The sequence below is a fragment of the Phalacrocorax aristotelis genome, chromosome 8 (genome assembly GCF_949628215.1).
Source record: "Phalacrocorax aristotelis chromosome 8, bGulAri2.1, whole genome shotgun sequence".
Classification (NCBI taxonomy): domain Eukaryota; kingdom Metazoa; phylum Chordata; class Aves; order Suliformes; family Phalacrocoracidae; genus Phalacrocorax; species Phalacrocorax aristotelis.
The window spans coordinates 1,695,403-1,715,924 of record NC_134283.1 but is presented as its reverse complement, the minus strand read 5'-3'; the positions used below and the strand labels follow the sequence as shown (position 1 = coordinate 1,715,924).

The window sequence follows — 20,522 nt, the reverse complement described above, 5'->3', positions numbered from 1 at the left end:
ATATTTATAGAGATCTGACTGAAACTGGAATAGTGACTTATTTTAATCAGCTATAACTTACTTATTGGAAACTGAAAAGTGTTTTATACCTCAGAATTGGCGGCGCTGACTCCAGGGCTAGGAGAGTCTCCCACCTCACCAGGGTAAAAGCAGCACGGGTCAATGAGAACCCAGCGTCAGATACTTTTACAAAAGCCTGCAATAAAGGCTGTAAAAGGTTACCCTGCTCCCCCACCATGATCACTTAGCCTAAACAGTTGGGTTTTTTTTTTTACGGAATGTATCTCAGTTTTTAAGTATCTTCTGAAGCATGAGCGCAGTTAATTGGAATGAGGCTCGTTCAAGAGGCAGCCACATTTTTTTTTTTAAACTCAACTTGGCTCGTACCCCAAGAAAAGCCCAAAGAAAGAAAGTAGGTTATAAACTGACTTACAGTCTCTTTTCCACTCTGAAGCGCCACGTTTTAAGAACGGTTTAAAATACTGCATTGGAAAAAAAGCACCCTTCTCAGCCGCGTTTCACGGTTCCCCCTGCCAAGTTCCTTTCCCATGGAAATGGTCTGCCTGTTCTGCGAGTAACACAGGTGCAGGTTTCTTAGGAAGACCCAGAAAGAGCACAAGGCACTTTTTGAACCCGTTTCAGCGAGCTGGGAGCACAGAAGACTGCATTCACTCCGCTGGCACATCTGAACCTACTCCGTACACGCTCCCGCTGACCTCTGCATCTGTCTCTTGCCTCCACCTACAGAACAATACTTGAATCATGAGGATCATAACTTTTTATGACAGTGGGAAAACTGCAATATTCTCCACAAGTTCACTCCACCCTGCACATAAAACTGCTCATAGGTTCAACTATAAAGCAAACTACCTTCTTTGAAGTTTGACTTGAAGCCCTGCGCACGTTATAAAGCTCATCTGAAAAAATGCAGCGTATTAACATTTTACATAACCACGCTCCTGGAAGGCATCGTTCGTTAATCACTTGGTGCGACTGTTGACAAAAGCAAGTTAGGTCAGAAAGTGTCTGGGTAACAAAACTCTCAACAGGTGAGTTCAGGTTGCCCACAAACACCAGATTCACATACCACCAAATATATTCCGGTCACGCTCCACTTTCCCCGAGGATCGTTCACTGCAGAGCCCACAGTAGCATCACCGTTATCACTTCAACTAATTTAGTCACTGATCTCAGCACAACCACGACTCCCTCCACCTCTCCCTCTACAATGACACGCGGACTATCTCTGTACAACGCACAGAAAACAGCTACAAACCTTAGGCTAAAAAAACGATTTTAAAAATCTGCAAATCTAACAGCAGTAGCAGTTGCTAGGTTCCTTTTAAAACCTCCACTAATTGCTAGGATTGGGTTTCTACTGAAGCTCCTTGCTGCAGCGGTGGAGGGGCTGAGTGTTGTTTTCACAAAAGAACTTCTAAAACCACAGGCTGCACGTCTGCAACAGCAAGTATTTATATTCTGTGCACAAAGCAGCTTATGCGTGCACACACCATCCCTGCTAGTCTTCAAGCGGATGAATCCCGCCAGGCCAAGCTACCTTTCCGGATGGCGGAGCCATCAGGCCGGGCACCCCGCTTTCTGCGGATGTGCACCGCATCCTTCTGCGGCGAGCTGGCTTGCTGTGTCAAAACGCATCTGCATTAGCGAAGTCATTTTCTCTGTAGATGTAAGCAAATGCATGCTAACGTGAAGTAGAATTCTAGAGAAAGCCATGCAGCTTGCAGCTTTCATGCCCTAGCGAGCGGCAGGGCGTTCAGGGGAAAGGCAGGCTCCAAGGCAATACTACGGATGCAGCGTGGCCAGCAGACCTCCCGTGCACCCTTCTCCCTTGCAAGCTGCATCAAGTGAATTAGCACCAGACGGACAAGATAATGACTCTGAGGCGACTATCAGAAAGATCCTTGTGGATTTCAGTTACCTGCGCTGCTCCGTAAGAGTGAATTCTGCCTACAGCTATTCCTGGTAACGTTGTGGAAAAGAGCCCCGTCGTTCGGGTACAGGACGGGTCAGTAAGACGAAGACTCAAAGAGCTGATCTAACCAGAGACAAGAGGCGGTGACGGTGATGCAGAAGAGGTGAGGAGCCATTAGCGGTACGCACAACAGCGTGCAGCAGCAGACCCAGCGCTGCCAGCACCCCAAACTCTCGCCCCTGGCAGAAGCCTCCACGCCCTCGGATCCTTCACCTCTCGGCGCTACCGCAGCTTCGCTCCATTTTCAAGCGCTTTCCTCCCACCATGCAAAAACAAGGCCCAGATCTTGGGAGGGAGATGAAGATGCAGGATGATCTCAGAGAAAAGGAGAAAGGCAGGAACAGATGGGAGGGAACATCAAAAGGCAGACAGGCTAAAATTAGAGACAAGAATCCTGGATGAGGAGGACCAAGGCGAGAGCAGGGAGCCGAGCAGAACCTCCGTGAGATGAGGCTCCCGGGAAGGGGGAGGGACAGACAGAAGGGAGAAGGAATGTTATGGCGGGTGAAGCAGGGGAAGCTAGCAGACAGAACAGACTGCAGATGTAAATTCAGCCTTTTAAGACTACAACCTGTAGCTTTCTAGCTAAGGAACACTCCTCAGCGCACCAGGAAAAAGCCACAGAGTGGCCTTCGCGTCTGATCTCTCCTGCCCAGGATGAGGGCTAACTCAAAGGCAATTCAGCTCTCACCACAAAACAAGTTTAACACCCCGGTACCAGCATTGATGACAGGGGAAGGTGATTTAATTCCCCACCATCAGCCGCAACAGGGAGCAGCTCTGGCTAACACAGGGCTCCTCAGATCCCAGTCACAAAGCCAAAATTCCAGTCAGAAAGCCAGAATCCTGGTCGGAAAGCCAGAAGCCTTCTGGGCTGCCGGCAAAACGGAGAGCATCAAGCAGCTCAGAGACCAGAGAGTCATTGTGCGGTACCCCGACACGCACCAAGAGTTAGGCTACGGCAAGGACGGGAAGTAGGGAGGTACAGCAGTTACCAGCTACCCTGATTTTCAAAGTAGCATATTCTCACATGGCCTGAGTTAGTAGGAGAAAAAAAAAAAAAAACAACGTGCACAAGTTGGAGTCAAAGGTCAATGTTCGAGGAGCGCAGATTTTCGTCGCCAAACCTGGCGAGCACACTCAACTCTTGGACTGCTCGGAAAGATGAAGTTTTACACCCAAAAACATCCAGGCTTGCTCATTACAGACCCCTGATCTAGTTCAGATAAACCTATTTGCCTGTGCCTAGCTGCAAGATGAAACCAAGGAGACAGCTAGCTGTGGGAAGCAGCCAAACACTGTAACTAGAGCACCAGCTCACCCAGCGGTATTTAAACAACCATAGCACAGCCATGAGCAGGATGTTTGTTTCCCACACACACACCCTCCTTCCCCACACCTACCTATATCTCTTCCCAGCATCAGCATGGCTAATCTCATCCATCTATCTAAAGATATCACTATAGCCGTACTTTATAAATAGGCTTACATCTTCAGTCCGTCCAGGACCTGACGCAACGGCAGAACGACAGTCGGCGCAGCAAGCGGTGTGTGTTGTTACGACAACGCTGACATTTCACAATCTGCAACAGCCATCGTCGTGCACAACGTGCAGAACGCCAGACCGAAAGTGTAAAGTCTACCCGAAGCTTACTGCCTTTCACAGGAGACAGTCAGCAGGCTACCAGACCTGTTACCTCCTCCCTGAAGAAGGCAGCTATCAGGAGACCGTTCCCATCGGAGAACTTGGAACTTTATCTCGGCTCCTCCTGGACCCAACCAGCCTGCAGAAAACCCAGCTACTGACTAGTCATTTGGAGCTCCTGGTACAACTTGTTTACACAGACCAGGTCATAGGATAGGCTGGAAGGTGTAAGCAGGATACAGGTTTTATGGACTCTTGCCCAGATAAGCTGATAACGCTCTGTGCTCGGGGGGAGGGGAGCACTTTCCTGTGTGCTTTATTTAAAATGAAGACACACCATCAACTGCAGTTAAGCATTTTATACTTCATTATGAAGTTTCCATTCACCTTATTTTCCTTTAAAGCTATTTAATGTATTTTTTTTTAGGAGTGCCTAATTACACATACTTTAATTTCCTATCAAGATATCCAGAGCAGTATTTATTTTCAAAACCTAGCTCCTCGGCCTCTCGCTGCACGGGCTGTCAAGCCTTCAGGGACAGGCCGCCTCTGGATTGTCGTGAATTTTTAGCGGGTAACATCTCCCTCCTTTGCCACGCCTATGATACAATTCTAGCAGCTTTATGCTGCTCTGAAAGTAAATTTTTAGACTTTTTCTATACTGCACAGCTGTCAGTCTCTTAAAAATAATCACAGAGCCAGCTTCCTTCAGTGTTTGCTTCCCCTCCCCTGGTCACCCACAGCCATTGAAGCACCCTGCCGCCGCCATCCTGGGCTGAGGACCTGAAGCCCTTCACCCAAACCACCACCACCCAAACAACCCAAACACCCACCTTAACCTTTGCCTTAGAGCACGTCCAACACAATGCAAGAGGAAAGCAGTGGTGAGAAAGCATCTCATACACAAGAAAAACATCGTTCCCTTGGTACATAGCCACGGCAACTCTTCTTTTACCCATACTAACAAGTTTTCTATCCTTCCCGTTTTCATGTAATTCATGAAATGCATTCATTCTGTAAGTTTCGTTGCTCAAGCAGAAACAGACATGCATTTTAGTCACAGACAAGCCCAGCGCCAGCATGAACGCTCTCGCTCCTAACAGCATTAACATTCCCATGTTTCCACAATATACCCCATGTTGTAACCTTTGGTTTACTAATACAAACACCATATATGCAATATACACTATACAATCAATAGTTCGCTCCTGACACTGCCATGATGTACAGTGGAAGATTTATTTTTAAAATACTAATCGGATAACTTTGGTTTTCTTAGAGGAAGAAAGGCTGCCTACAGATTTTTAGAGGATAAATAATTCAATGCAGGAATGCCAAGGGCAGTACTGCACACATCCATATGGCGGGGACAATGCAGACAGTAATATATGCTTCACATCACCACCCTGACAGTGCCTTCAACCCTGACCTAGAAAAAACATCACTTTCTTCTGGCTCCAACAGCTAATTCACTCTCCGTCATTGCTACTCCCCAATACTGAGGACTACCGCACACTTTCTGTTCACTTGGGGGGAGCGCCTCCCAACCCCCAGCCCCTGCAGGCTGCAGCTTCAGCCTCCGCAACGAGTAGAACAACTTACTCCCATGGTGAACTTGAGAAAATGAAAATTAACCAGAAGAGAGACAGGTTTCAGAAGCCCTCCTGAGGAGCTCACACCTTTTCACTACCAAAACTGAACGGGGCAGGAAGCCGCAGAGGCTGAGCACACTCGACGGACACAGGACCGCGTAGGTCATGTTGAAGGCTGCCACGAGGCAGAGGAGGGAAGAGGCTGCTCGCCGAGGAAGCCTCCCCTTCTCTCCCACACGACCCCCCAGGGCCAGCAAGCCTGCAGCTGCAGTCATCTCATGCTCCCAAAATTAGCTGGACAGACACCACTCTGCCCCACTGTCCTGTTCTGGTGGCAACCTGATAATTTCTCTGTGCCCTACGGTTTGGGGAAAACATTAAAGAACCAAGAGGAAGAATTTGGAGCCCAAAATACCTGATATAATTAACTGCACCTTCCAACAGGATTATTTCCTTTTCTGACCCCAATTACTCCTTCAGTTTATTAAAGAGAACTTGTACACGCAGAAATGTTAACACCCTAAAGAGTCACATAAACAGAAAAAAGTCTGAGGGCACCATTACAAACAGAGTTAATGGAACTCAGTGATTGGAAATGGATCTTGAAAGCTGTCAGATCAAAGCAAGATCCTTCTCGTGTAAGGACTGCATTACCCTTGGAGCCACCCAGCTAATACCGTCTATAAAAATATTTTGCTCAAATAAGTTAAGAACAGCAGCGTTTCATCTGTCAGAAGGTGCGAGGCTTTTATGGGATTAGCCATTCCACATACAGCATAAAAATTAGAACAGATTTTTAAAAGCCCTTGGCTCAGCTGACGGAGACTACACAGACCAACGTGCGCGCCTGCTTTCTTCGCACACGCTACACGCCGAACAGATTTTTCACTGCTATTAGCATTTAAGCTGCTTTTTTTTTTTCCCCTTATACACTTGTAAAGGATTACAAATGGGCATCACCTGTAACTAGCCACAGATGAAGCTTGCACCGCCACCCAGACTCGGGCAAATTAAGATTTTTAAATCCCCAATGGTTCTGTGAGGAAAAACATCAGAAAACACCCGCTCTCACACGGGAAAGCTTGAAAATTCCAGGTACAGTCGCACACAGTCAGAACGGGCCTGCAGACCGCGGGCACCGACAGCTCCCTACCCCCTTCACAGCAGGATACCAGAGACAGCCGTTTGCCCGAGCACACTTCATGACAGCTCTAGCGGCACAAACCCAGACTGCTTAGGATGCTTGTGATTTCAAATAATTGACTACACAAGCTCTCCTTTAACGTTTATGGGAGTATTTTTTATGACGGCGCATCAGTGGCATACAAATTGCATAACACTTGGCCGAGAATCCCAGCGCTCTGCACCCTCAGAAGCAGCTCCGTGCCGCTCGTTTCGCTTGCAGGAAGAAGAAAATATTTAAAAGCTGCATACAAATCATTCCTGTAAAGCGTCGTGCAGACTCTTCTAAATTAGATGGGGTAAAAATAAACACAAGTTTATCACGAAACACTAAAACCTTTCCTATGGAGACACCAGTTTCTCTCCACAGCCTCCTGCAACTGAAACACCATTCTCACTCGCGATGGAGGGAGCGGACGAGCCACCTTTATTAGGGCCTCGTCAAGGAAGTACAATTAGAATAACCACCACCGTGTAAATATTGCCAAGCATTGTTTCCTTCGCTGTACTGAAAAGCGGTAGTACCTGTCACTACTTGCTATGTATGTAGATACATACATACCACCATTAAATCTTAATACCGAGGAAGAATTTCCATCCATAAGGCAGACTGTCAAGCCTGAAATTCAGGTAGGCGGCGCGGAGGGAGGAAGAGGGGCTAACCTCGTAAGAGAGCCGTCACTCGGTAATTTTACAAAACGTAATTAACCCGCTCCGGTCCTCTGCGTTTCCTTCCCTCGGAGAAGGATTTCTTCACCGAGTAATTAGGCTGTCCCAGTTAAGACTCAAGTCACCACAGAACTTATTTTCCCCAAAACAAAGCCACATGCACCCTTAGAGAAGGTTCAAGCACTATTTCAAAAAATACTGCTGCTTCCTCACGGTAACTTAAGGCTCTTCCTAGTTTTTGCCTTGGTCTCTCCATGGATCTAAAAGCAACTGAAGCCAATGCACCACCGTGGGAGCCCCCAAAAACCAGTTAATCCTGGTTTTATTCCCAGACTCCAGACATTTTGTTATTATAGAGCATTGCCTTCTTTTAATGTACAGAAAAGCAGGAGGGGGAAAAAAAAAAAGCTTCGTACTTCAAACATATGTCCAAAAGCCACAACATAAAGACAAAGAGTGCAGATTAAACGCTGTAAAGATACACTTGTCAGGAACCGTCCTTTGAAGTACCTGCAGGAAACACTGTCATCGCGCAGCCGTGTTACAATTACACAGTTAAAATCATCACCACCAGTTGTAAGTAGTCCATCTGGTTTACTGAAAAGGGAACACTGCTGGTGCAGTATTGATTAACACGACTAGTCTCCACTGACCCTAGAGAAATACATTTGTCTGCTCTGCTGAGCAGAGGAGGAACGCTGCACGACGCTGAGACACGCTTCTTTTTGTTTAGAAGCATTCTGGGGGACTTAGTCAATTAACACACACGTACAAAATAATCTTAACAGGTTGCCTACCACACACATGAAGGAAGAAATGAAGCCCAGCGCTTTTGCTGGAGGGTTTTTTGGTTTTGTTCTTTTTGAGTTTTCTTCCCCCATCCAAAACCAACATTCGCATTGGACCATCTGTATGTTTAAGTCTGAGAAAATGCTATTACAACATCAGAAAAACAAAAAGCAGCACATAAAAAGAAAATCAATCCAGCCTGAGCCAGGTTTTTTTGAAATGGAGATACGGACAAGATTTCATTTTTAAAAGCAGAAGCAGAACTGAAGGGTAAAACCAACTGTGAAACGCTAAACGTAACATCTCCGGTTTCCAGCCTGCCAAAGCAGCTAACGCTTGCATGACCAGGACTCCTGTAATCCCTCTTTAGAACAGAAATAAGCTAAGAAAAAAAAAAAAAAAAAACAAATAGCTGGGAACTGATCAAGTGGGAGGGCAGGCTTCGAAGGGCTCGTACACACTCCAAACCCCAAGGTGCTGTTGGTTGTATGGGCGACTCGGCCTGCTCTGAGTTTCACAAACCAAACCCTCACCACTTACTCAGACAAGTCTGGAGGTGATGCAAGTCCCAGCTAGCCTAATAAGACAGGTTCACAGCAAACCCCACTGAAGCCTAAACCACCCTTTTCCAGGGAAGACAAGCCAAAATGTGCCCTGGCAAGTTTTATCCCTTCCTGTGCTACCTCCTTTAGGACTGACAAGTTCTCCTAGAACCAGAGACCCAGAGCATCGTTGCATGAAAAAAAAAAAAAGCTGAGCTCCACAAACCCCAGACACACCTCAGCAAGAGCAGACGCCGGGACGGACACGGTAGCGCGGCCAGGGCTGCGCTTTGGGGCCGGGCACGGCGGCTGCGAGGGTAACCCGCTGTAGGAGCGGCTCGCCCAGAGCCCCGAGTGCGCAGCCACGCCGGCACAGACCACCCCTCGGAGCGAGAGCTTCCACCCACGGAAAGCCAGCGGGTCACGCGGCTTCGGCAGCGACGTTCCACAGGCACAACGAAACGAGGTGCCCGAGGGTTTCCCTGCTGAGACAGAGAAGCCACCGTGGGTCTCACTCCACGCGAGCGCTTCAATCCCTTCCACCACGATCATTCAGAAGCGCTCCAACGCGCACCTTTAATCTGCCAGTAAATCCATTTTGTAGAAATGCCAACTTTTTAAGTCAATCAAGACAAATGTTTAGTTCCTGGTAGAGCGCACACTAGAGACCGTATCGATGCCATTTGAAAACATGCGAGAGTTAATCTCCTTTTCCCTCTCCATGAATCCATGGAGTGGTTCCCTTGCCCCGAAAAAGGAAATAATTGGAGTGACGGTATTAAAATGTTCCATTTTATGAACAAACCAGAAAAAAGGAAAAATACATTTAACTCCAAGTTCCTTAAATTTATGCGAAATTCAGCACACAACCACTATGAAGCGTTACATTTGCATGATGTTTCCACCTAAATATTGTTACCTACATGGGGGGAAGGGAAAAAATAGTCTATCCCCAATTTCAGAAGCCATCTCAGGAGGGAATTTTGCTTCAAGAGCTGCCTGGAATTTGTTCTCTGCCTATAGGGCCATGTCCCCAGCGGTAAGAGAGTACTTTGTGTACAAAACCGGGGGGGGGGGGGAGAGGAGGAAGCCTTTCCTGCAACTGGATATCAAAACAGATCTCCGAGCTTAGAGTAGAAGCCAATCCGTAAACACACCGCCTCTTGTGCCTCAATGAACAGGCCGATTTTCACCCCGCACGCACACCCCCTCGCAGGACAGCTGCTCTCTCTGGGAAAGGGCAGAGGGCACCCAGGGCTCCGCTCATCCCGGCTCCTTCCGAGGCGAGGGCTGGGGGAGAGCGGCGATTTGCCTTTCTAAACATGCAATCAATCTACCAGGCTGGGGGAGGTTAATTCTGGACTGCAGAAGTGCAGCTGTTTTGGGTCGGAATTCTTTTTATTTCCACCCCCCTCCCCTTCTTTGCTAAGGGGCAAAGGTGTCGAGCAGCCCCTCCCCGGCGCACAAAGGCTTCTCTCCGAGGAGAGAAATACCAAGCAATTTAAAGATTAAACTAGAAAATAAATAAATAACCGCGGATCAGCCAGGCTGGCTGGCGGCAGCTGGGTTCAGCTCCATCCCCTGCACACACACGCACGCAGGGCTAACGCCTACCCGGGGATGATGAAATGGGAAACGGAAATTACCATTTCAGACAACTTTTGGTATTGTTCCTCCCAGCACAGCGCTCACCCCAAAATGTGCGCTCCCCTCCCGCACCTCTGCGCGCTCCCGTGGTGGGTCCGACTCCCCCCCCCCCAAAAAAAAGCCCTCAGGATGGATGGGAATGGGGGGACGCGACGCGCAGCCCCGTGTGCCCCCACCCCCAATGCACCCCGCAAGCCTCCGCACCCCTAAATATCCACCAGCCCCTGGGATCCCCTTGCAGCTCCCCCCACCCCCCTCCCCCGCTCCCCACCAGGCCCTCTCCCCTTCCCGCCCCCCGTTCCCCCGCACACAACCCCCCCAACAGCCCCTTCCCCAAATCCCCCCCAAACCCGCATCCCCCTCCCCCCCGGCACTCCGCTCCCCCCCGGCCCGGCCCCACACCGCGCTCTCCCACACCGCACACACACCCACCCCCATTCCCGGCGCCCCCCTCCCCCCGAGCAGGGCCCCCCGCCCCTTACCGGCGCTCCGGGCTCAGCGGGCCGAGGGCAGCCTCGCGGGGGAGCGAGGCCTGCGGCTCCGCCGGCCCCGCCGCATAGAGGAGGAGGCGGCGGGGAAGGGAAGGGGGAGGGGGAACGGGGAGGGAGGGAAGGGGCTGCGGCGGCGGCGGCGGCGGCGGTGGGGTGAGCGGCGGTCCCGGGACTAGCGGAGGGGGCGCGGGCAGTGGCGGCGGCGCCTCCCGGCCCGGCGATCCATGGCCCCGCCGCGATCGGCCTCGGCCTCGGCTCCCAGCGCTGCCGCCCGCCCGATCGGCCACTGCTGAGACGCCGCCGCCGATTGGCCCGCCGCCTCGGCGCGCCCCATTGGACGACACGCGGCCAGCGCCGAGGCGACGTCACCGCGCCAAGGCGGGGGGGGGGGGGTAGGGGGGGCGGTGTTTCGCCTCCCCGCCGCGCGCGAGGGCCGACGGGAGCGGAGAGGCGGGACCAAGAGGACGGCGGCCCGCCATTGGCCGACGCGTCCCGGCGGCGCGGCCGTTCATTGGTGCGTCAGCAACGTGGTGGCGTTTCCGGGGCGGGGCTCCGGTGCCGGTGCCGCCCGCCCCGGTGTCCCGGGCCTGCGCCCGCGGAGCGAAGCTTCGTCACGGTACGGCGGCCGCGCGGGGCCAGCCCATGCGTGTCTCCCCCCCTCCGGGCGGACGGGCAGACCCCCGGCAGGCCTCCGACGTCCTCGTGCGTCTCCCTCTCCGGTTGTTTATACCCATCTCTGCCGGCTCCCGGCGCGGCCCGAGCGCTCCCGTCCCCAAACGGCGGCCACCCGCCGCCCCTTCGGGCGCTACCCCTGGTACCCGCGTTGGCAGATGGGGCCTCCCCGGTGTTAGGGGAGCGGCGGCCGGTGCCCCGGCCGTTGGCGTCGCACACGGAGGCGGCGGGTGCCGGGGGCGGCAGGTTGTAGGGCCTCGGGCAGCCCCTCGGAGGTAACCCCAGAGCCCCCGTGCCACCCCTGCGGCGGCTGGATGGGCACCGGGCCGCAGACCCCTCCGTGGGTCGGGGCTGGATTCCTTAATTATATCCCCATTAAAAGTTCTCGATGCCAAACGCTCGCTCCTCTCTCAGAAGAGGCTGATGAGAAGCTCCTCTCGGCAGTTATTTACCCAATAAATTCTGCCCGGGGCGGAACTGAAACAGGTCGGGTCGCCTGCTCCTGGCCAGGCAGCGTCGGTTGTGCCCGCTTCCTCCCTCTGATCCTTCTCCTCTCCCCTTTCAAACACTGCGTAATACCAAGAGGTTTTTGTGCTGTTTTTATTTTCAGGGTCTCTTCTAAACAACCCAACCCTTGGCTCTCCAAATGAGGACGGTCGTTCTTGCCGGATAAGCCTCCTGCCTTTGTCGCCCTGGGCGTGTGGAAGCGGCAGAAGTAAGTGCAGGCGTGCTCGACCGCGCCGTGCAGAGCAGCCGCCACATGAGGCTCGGTTCCTGTGCTGGAGACAGTGCCTGGCCTCCTGGCTGGCTGCTGTGGTGCCCTGAGCCCCGGCGAGGCTGTCCGATCGCCCCCGACAGTCGCCGCGTTTCCGCCTGTCACATCTGTGCTCCCCAGCACTGAGGTAACTCCAAAAGTGCCCGCAGATCCTGTTACTCAGGCAGAGCTGCCTGTGCCTGAGCTCAGCACAACCCTCCTGCAGAACAGGAGTGCTTGTCCTGTAGCTGTATTTCGCACCACATGCCTAGTGCCGGAGCCCCGTCACATCATCGAGGGTGCTGGGGTGCCCCCCAGAAAAGGGTCCTGCTTACGGAGCAGATCTTCGCAGTGAGTACAACATGGGGACGCGTGCGCGGCTCCCTGCCCGCACCAGGTGGCCGAGGTGCCCTGGTGTGGGTGGCAGCCGCCTGCACAGCTGCGTCACCATGTTTTGGTTTGGTTGCTGAGGATAGGGAGCTCTTGAGGCAGCAGCTCTCAATTTCTACCAGTGACCTCATCAGTAACTGTTCTGGTTTTTTAACCCCCTTCTTCCAAGAGTGTGGCCCATAACTGTGATTGCTTTTTTGGCACTTGCAGTTCCACTTCGAGTCGCACGTTTGGCAGCCTAAAAGATCATTCTCATGTGCTGAGGATGCCAGGAGTCCCCCAGGAAGAAAAAATCTCTTTGCTCTCAGTAGCGATGAAGGAGTGGCTCAGGAGCACACGTCCGACTTTACTGTTAAATAACAGCATGAAGAGAGTTATTCTGAGCCTGTTAAGCTGGTCCTGTATTCTGCTTAGGCTTAGTCTTTTTATCTCTACCCATCTTCCTCCTCCATAAGACCTACTAAACCAGTCAAAAGAAAGGTTCTTGGGTTTTTTTTCTGTCCTCCCTTCCATTAAGCTTCTTGTCCTACTTCACAGAAAACACTGCAGATAAGCGTTTGCCTTTCTGGTGCCTCTGAGTGAGTAGCCGAGAGGGGAAACAGGTTTTTTTCATTTCCTAAATGTTGTTGGCTGTAACTGCTACCCTGACAGCCCTGAATGTCATCCAGGTCAGAGATCCAGTGCTTGGGAGGCAGTGAAATCCTTTCTGTGTCATCCTGACCTTTTTCTGTTTGAACACAACAGCGTGGACTATCAACCTATTTCAGGGAGGGACATAAGAAGTACTTGGCGAAAGAAAGCTGACAGCGGGAAGGGAGGGGGGGATGATTTCAGCTAGGGGTTGTTCTGCTGTTTTTCTAGGTGACTTTTGCGACAGGGATGTTTCATCTGCTTGGTTTTGTTACCCTGGGATGGTTTTTGCTCCTTGCAACTTAATTGCAGTACTTAAGAGGGGGGAAAAAAACCAAAACAGAACTATAGTTAAATGCTGAGCACCTTCATCCTTCACTAAAGGTTGTGAGCTCTCAAATCCCAAAATAAAACAGAGACTCTGGTGCTGAGGAGGAAAGAGAACATTGCATGAGGGCAGAGAAATTAGGCCGCTCGGGCAATGTGCTTTCAGGCCTATTTCTGTCTGTCACAGCAAGCTAAAGGACGCTAACTTGGGGAAAGAGCTCTGTGACCCTTTGGTCCTCGCTCGGTTACTCTTTCCCTGTCTCTGGAGATGGTGACTGCATTGGCCGCTCACCTGCTTTTGCAACCTATGGGTAACCATATTCATCTCGCTACTTCCGCTGAGCTCCCTCGAAGCTCTAGAGCGACTGTCTCGTGATGGAAGGACCCATTATGTTGAGCATAAGGAAAAAAATACCTGGTCTGTGTTAATGTGGGTGCATTTCTCTGCTGATTCAGCTCCTGTCAGGATGTAAAGATGGGGATCTATTTTTAATAGATCAGACAATGTGCGATTTATGACTATTCCAGTCACACATCAGAACAAATCCTGTGTGACCAGCCAAGTGCCAACATCACAGAGGCCAAGAGAATAAAACTTTAGAAGAACTTTGATTAGAAGAACCTTTACTTTAAGCTTGGCTCATGTTTCAGTTCGTGTCATCTATTAACATTTTGAAGAGGGATGGTTTTGGCAAACAAAGCAGCCATTTAGAAAGGCAGCCATTTGGAAAGCCAGCAAGGACTACAGCTGATGCTCCTGGTACTGCAGCAGAAACCTCTCTAACTCGGCCCACAATCTCATTTTTCTTAAATAAAACTACTTTCAAGCCATCCGTGTATTTTTTGTTGTTGTTGTTAAAGGGCAACTCCAGCTTAAAACAAGCCTTTCTGCCTGTGATGCCATTAAGAAGTAAAAGATGGGGGTTTCACCTGCTTTATAATGAGGTGGTTCCTCACAGCTCCATAAGAAGTGATTAAATAATAAGGCTGAACTAATGCAACAGCTCACTTGTACCAGAAACAGCGTTCTTCTGAAGGCTTAACTCCTCAATGCAGCTCACTGTAATCAGCTAGGTTGCAGCATCAGCCCAGCGAAGCACCAGGACCACACACTGGGGCCCAGGACAGGCAGAGCCAGCGAACCAGGAGCTGATTTCGCTCCCATGCTACACCATGCCCTTGGCCTGCACAGGCAGCAGTATTTCTGGACTCTGCAAAGCTTCAAGCTGCTCTTGTGGATAGTAAATCTAGTATTTACATGGTTCCCTGCAGAACCTTACGCCTATGCAAACAGTAAGTCCGTGGAGCTTTAGGCCTCCTACATCCCTAGAGGATGATCCTTTCCGAGGATGGTGGACCCCTGCTACTGGGTAAATGCTTTGTATTGATGTTGTAGGTGTGAACTCCTGACAGTCCTGGTCTAATTACTGTTTTTATAATTCCTAATTACAGGCTTTAGGTTTCTAGCCTGCTTATGGATTTCAGGGGTGTGGAGTGACAGTTGCTCGCTCAGAGCTTACTGACCTTCTCCAGTCTGCGGGGTTTGGAGATGACTTCAGCCACCTCCCGCACGCAGATGGATTCCTGGGCTTCTGAGCTCTGCACGCTTCAGCAGCTCTCCAGGGACTGCGCTCCCGTGGAGCAATCTGCTCGTTCGTGGCCTTCGAGTCACAAACAAGCTATCTCCCTCCTCCCGCTCTACCCCTGTGAGCTGAGCTGAGAGGTACGCGTGTCGCTCTGTCAGAGCGTTGCTCCTCCTTGCCTGCGTTTACTTTGCTTTTCTAGCGATTTGTAAGCCGTGACTGGCAGACGGTTCAGTCGCTGCTGCTGTGTGGCCAATTCCCTGCGATCCCCTGCCTACAGCCATCTGTCACCTACCTGTCTTAAAGTTAAACTCTGGTCTTTAGAGGTGACTCAGAAGATAAAAGTTTGTACCCCAGCACTGTGCCCCAGTTATGCCTTAAGCCTGTCGGCTGCCTGGCTGTGGGGCTGGGGTCCCCTCCTTGTCCCCAGGGAGGAGCAGTTTCAGTGCCAGGCTCTCCTGCGTGCCCCGAGAGAGGCAGGCGGGGAAGTGGGTCTGGCACGGCAGCAGGAAGCACTGGAACTTGCAGTGACCCCAAGCTGTTCCTGGAGGAATAGGTGTGATGGTTTTGGACTGGCTTATGTAAAAGGTTATCTGCCAAACAGATCTTTCCCTGGTGAGGAGTTTCACTGCGCTTGAGGGACAGGCATGTGGTCTTTTAAGCATGTCCTTTGTTCCTGAGTCTAGGGTCGGGATACTTGGCCTTGCTGTGCTGAAGGGGAGCATCTATCCCTTGACCTTGACTTGACTTATCATCTGCAAAGAAGTCATTAAAAAAAAAACATCTCGTACGTGACAGAGTTGCACACCGCTGAAGGTCCTGGAATGCTCTGTGGCCTCCTAGCTAGTGCCGAGCTGTGCATCTTTGTCCTGCCACAGAGGAGCCCTGGCTTACGCTGCCAGGTGGGTAACAGAGCGGTTCTTCATCTTTTAAAAAAGTCTGAACTTGCCTTCTAGCAGCTTCATCTTTACATTTAATCCTTTGATTTATTATTGATGTGAAGTCTGTGGATGGCGTGGCGGCCACCTGATTCCAGGTATCCATTCACTTGGTTTGCAAAGTGCTGCATTGAAACGAGTCTGAGCTAAGATGGGGGGCTGGTGGCATCCTGCAAGGAGCTTCCTGAGACTCGGGGGGCAAGTGCAAGGGTGGCAAGGCTGACTTACAGTGGGCGTGAAAATAGATGTGAGTTCTCACACAGCAGACCTGAGGGCTGTGTTGGCTGTGGAAACTGATTTCTCTTGGCCTGAAAAATACAAGGATAGGACTGCTAATGCTGCTTCCTGTTCCTAACCTGCTCAGGAGATAAACCTGGGATTTCAGACTCCAATCTAGCACCTTTCCCCAGTAGTAAATACACGTGGCATTAGTGAGTGATGTCATGGCTGGAGCACATCCCAGCGAGGCCAAGCCTGGATCAGGTTATATCTGTCTTCTCAGAATATTGGCTTACACCCAAAGGAGCATATTGCCAGTCCAAGGGCAGCATCTGAAGCCACCTTTCCCAAGGTCACCTCTCGCACACACACAGAGGACAGCACTTGCTTCCATGTATGTGGCGCAGCCTGAGCCACCCACGCAAAAGTCGCAGTGCAGCCATGGCAGTTGCTGGCTGCACATAGGGCAAAACCTCTTGACTTTCCTTTCTGGGTCGCCTTGTGTTGGCACCAGTGATGACTTCCAGCCCTCCTTCCTGGTGCTTCATCATCTGGTTGACTCTGAGGCAGAGTGTGAAAGGAGGAATAGGAATCACGTCAACTCCAGCTACGTGGAGCGTCTGTAAATCACCAGTCCTCATTGTTCGGTACAGTTTTGTCATATCAAGGCTTGCATCTTCTGGCTGGGAGCATCACAGCGAGAGCCCAGCTGCCCCAGAGACCTGAAACACTGCTTGTTGCAGTCAGTGGGCCCACCCAGACTCAGCTGGATTTCAGACCTGTTCAGCTTTCCTTGACCTCCGTTGCTAAATGGGTGCGAGTTTTGTCTTCACTGAAGCTGGAGCGAAGCTGTAAGGCAGGCATAATGAAACCCACTTGGCTCTCTGTCAGGTCAGCCTGGCAGAAGTCAGTAAAGTCCTGTCTAAGCAAAAGGCACTGCTTCACTTCTAATCGGGCTGTAATTCTATTTAAATGATGCAACTCTTTAAAAATAGATCAGGCCTACTTAGCAACAGGTCTAATCAGAAAATGTACAGAAGCAAGGTGTGACATTCCTTGAGTGGAGGCAGGAATGCTCACGGCGCTGGTACCCTGCGGTGGCTGGGGGCACCTGGGGGTCCCATAGCCCCTTGGTTCCTGGCACGCTTTGCCGTGGTGGCTTTATTCCATGTTTCCCCACTGGCAATCCCACATCTCTCTGCTCTGTGCCTGTGCTAGAAGAAGCCTCCTCCATCAGTCAGTATTTCCAAACGAGCTGTTTCCTCCTGCAAACACAGCTGGAGTGTAAATAACCCCTCACCGTGGATCCCTCTGCAGGCTGGGTGAAGACATGGCACTCATCTCTATGGCAGCTGCCTGGCCGAGGCAGGTGTCACACGTGGGCTGGGATGTAACAGAGGGCTTGTGCTCTGCCTGTGTTTGTGCTAACCCGGAGCTTTCCCTGTTCTCCTTCCCCGGCCTAGTGGCGTAGGGCTACCACAGCTCTGCAGCACCCATCTCACCTCTAGCTTTGTGTGCGCCCATCAGACCCAAGCTCCCCGCAGCCTTGGGGCCAGCCTTGGGTGTCGCAGGCTCCAGACTTGGCCAGGACAAGGGACAGAGATTTCTCCCCAGGCGGAGCAAGTGCAGATGACCCTCTCTTTACAGAGAGCCAGCGTGCCAGGCGAAAAGCCCACGTGGCCAGCGTGGAGCGGAGGCGGGTAGCAATGCCGGCCACACAGCATCTACCTGGGCAGCTCTGCCTCTCCGGCCATGCCGAGTGGGATCTGTGGGGTGGAGGAGCTGCTGGCGTTTCCACGGCCAGCTGTCACATCCCCACTGCGACGCTGCAAGCTATGACCAGCCAATATGGATTAATTGCAACCAGTTTAATTTTGTGTCTGTAAATTGAGCTGTTTGACGATTAAGCCAGTGATACTAAGAGACTTCCAGGAGCGAGGAGGACATTAACATGCTAATAGATCTTGCTGGTAGAAGGTTTACTTAGACACGTCCCAGGGGGCAGATGACAATTAACATCCTAAGAGACTCTTCTAGAAAGAGGATGCTAATTCAGACCTGCTGGGAAGGGAGATAATTATTTATTATTATTTTATGTAGCCCTGCAACCTCCCATTCAAGAATGCCTGACACTTCAGGACAGATGAGTTAGGAGAGCTAACAACAGCAATGGTACCTAAAAGTTATCCTGGAGCCTCCTCAGGGGAGAAACATGGAGAGGAGGGAGGGAGAAAAAGCTGCAGGAACCATCCTGGTCAGCAAGATAGCAGAAGAGAAAGCAATGTGGCTTCTTGAAGGCACATGGAAGGAAGCAGGCAGGGCAGTTCAGACCTGCAGGCCTGGCAAACAGAATAGTCGTCTCAGTAGCACAAGAAGGGTGTAACTGTGGCAGGAGGGAGATGATGTTAGCTCTGAAATGCCTTCCTGCCCCAAAGAAACACCCGGCAGAGGACATCGAGCCCACCTGTTCTGCTGTGCACAGCTAGTGCAAAATAGGAAGAGATTACACAAGATTTAGGATCAGGGACTTAAAATACACTGACCTTTGTGAACTCTCTACATGGGGAACTTAACACTACTCATAACCTTGACACAGTCTGGTGTAACGCTTGGGGGGGGGGGGGTGTTCCACTACTGTTAGAACCCCACCCATGCGCCAACAGATCAATTTTAAATGCAGACTAGCAGTCGCGTTGCAGCTTGGCCACTGTGAGTTGTCAAACACTGTAATGGCTTTTCCACAGAAGACAGATCACAGGAGCCAGCTAACCTGCCTGACAAAGAGCAAATGTATAAATATATATATATATATTTGTAGTCGTTAATCCATCATGCTCAGCTGCAGATACTAAATGCTGTTTTCTATCAGAGCTAATTCATACCTTGAGCTATAGGGAGGGGAGTCTTCCTCAGCAACAGCTGCAAAGGGAGGGAGTTGGTCTCTTTCCTCTCTGTTGAATCTAAGATCACAGAGGTTGTTTCTTTCTTTCTTCTTTTCCCACCCATTACAATTATGTGGGACATGACATTAGTGATACAAATCCCAGAGCAGATTTTTAGGGGCTAGTTGTGCACTCACACCACCAGACTCTGCGCTGCCCAGGTCTCCCTGCCAGCCATGCCCCCACAGCGATGGCAGGTGCCTGCAGGAACCTGCCTGCTCCTCCCAGGTGTTTATTCTCCTCCTGCCTTAATCTGTTGGGGGGAGGGGACAGACACCTGCTTGCACTGCAGGGCCTGTGCAAGGCCATGCTGGGGGACCCACTGGCTCCAGGGGACTTGGCCACACAGAACTTGGTCTGGGGCTTGGCTGCACACGGTAGCCTGCCTCGGGTGGCTGGCCGGGACAAGGCCAGGCCTTAGGAGCCGGGCTGAGCTGGGTGGAGCGCCAGGCCAAGGCTAGACCTTAGGAGCCGGGGTGCGCTGGAGGGAGCCGAGCCTTAGGCCAAGCCAGGCCCTGGCCGAGGCTGGGCTGCGGGGGTCTCAGTCCTGGGCCTGATCCAGGCCGGGCTGCGGGGCCCTTGGCTGTCCCGGGGCTCGGCGGAGGAGCCGGACCCGGCCTACTGCCCCCCCGTTGCCGCTGTGACCCTCCGATCCGCAACCGGGGGCGGAGCCCAACCCGCCCCACGGTCGGCGGTCGCGCCCGCCATCTTGAGGCATGGCAGCCCCGTCGCTGCCGGCCCCTTTCCAAGATGGCCGCTCGCTCTTCACCGGCCACTTCCGTCATCCCCGAGGCCTCCGGCTCCCGGTGCGGCGGCGAGCGCAGCGGCCCGCCGGCCCGGCCCTCCCCTCAGCGGCCTCTCGGCGCTCGCTAGCCGCCGCCCCTCCGGAGCCTCCGGGCGGAGCAGGACGGCCGGCGGGTCATGGCGCTGCGGCTGCTGCTGCTCCGGGGCCGCTGCAGCTGCTGGCGGCGGCCTGCCCCGGCCTGGGCCCGGGCTCGCTCGCGGCCCCTCAGCGGCCCCCTCGGCGCGGGACGCGGCCTGCAGGTAACGGGGTGGTGGCGGCGGGGAGCCGGGTGGGGTTAGGGTTAGGCCAGCCCAAAGGTCCTCCGTTCCAGTGCTGTATCACAGTAACTTGGGGGAAACACTGCGCGAGGAGCACACCCGGGCTGTCATAAGCAAGAAAACGTCGATTAAAGGCTTTTTTCTAACATCGCTTCTGCTGGCTCTTTGCATCGCTGGGGATGTGAGCACCCACCACATCGCTGTGCGCCGCAGATGTGCTTTCTTTGCAGGGCTGCTGGGCCTACAGGGCTCGCCAACGCAGCCCGGAATGCAGAAGGCAAGGTTCTTGTTTCAGCTAGGCCTCCAACATGATTTAAGAGTGTTTTGTGTTTTTCTTCAGTGCAATGAAGAAGCCCTGGCAGTCCAAGTAGGTGATGGAGGAAGAACAGTTGTGGGATTACTTTGTGAATCATGCCAGGTTTTTCTGTGGTCAGTTTAAACTAGTCTAAGCTCTT

The 20,522-nt window shown here is 52.1% G+C and overlaps 2 protein-coding genes across 8 annotated transcripts in view; one reads left to right on the top strand and one right to left on the bottom strand.

Annotated features, from left to right (window-relative positions):
* ANKRD11 (ankyrin repeat domain containing 11) overlaps positions 1-10,892 on the bottom strand; it is a 158,168-nt gene extending 147,276 nt beyond the window's left edge. For 3 of the 6 annotated variants that reach the window (XM_075101140.1, XM_075101143.1, XM_075101142.1), the window contains exon 1: positions 10,542-10,850. The gene's annotated coding sequence lies outside the window, so the exon portion shown is untranslated. Of the gene's footprint in view, positions 1-10,541 lie in introns of all 6 variants that reach the window. The other 3 variants (XM_075101145.1, XM_075101146.1, XM_075101138.1) reach the window with 2 other exon arrangements.
* A 198-nt stretch (positions 10,893-11,090) lies between these two features.
* SPG7 (SPG7 matrix AAA peptidase subunit, paraplegin) overlaps positions 11,091-20,522 on the top strand; it is a 41,629-nt gene continuing 32,197 nt past the window's right edge. The window contains exons 1-2 of one of the 2 annotated variants that reach the window (XM_075101149.1): positions 11,091-11,166; positions 11,833-11,937. Coding sequence is in view for 1 of the 2 variants with exons in the window: in XM_075101148.1 (XP_074957249.1) it covers positions 19,927-20,049 (123 nt within the window). In the remaining variant the exon portion in view is untranslated. Of the gene's footprint in view, positions 11,167-11,832; positions 11,938-19,737; positions 20,050-20,522 lie in introns of those variants that run through there. The other variant, XM_075101148.1, reaches the window with a different exon arrangement.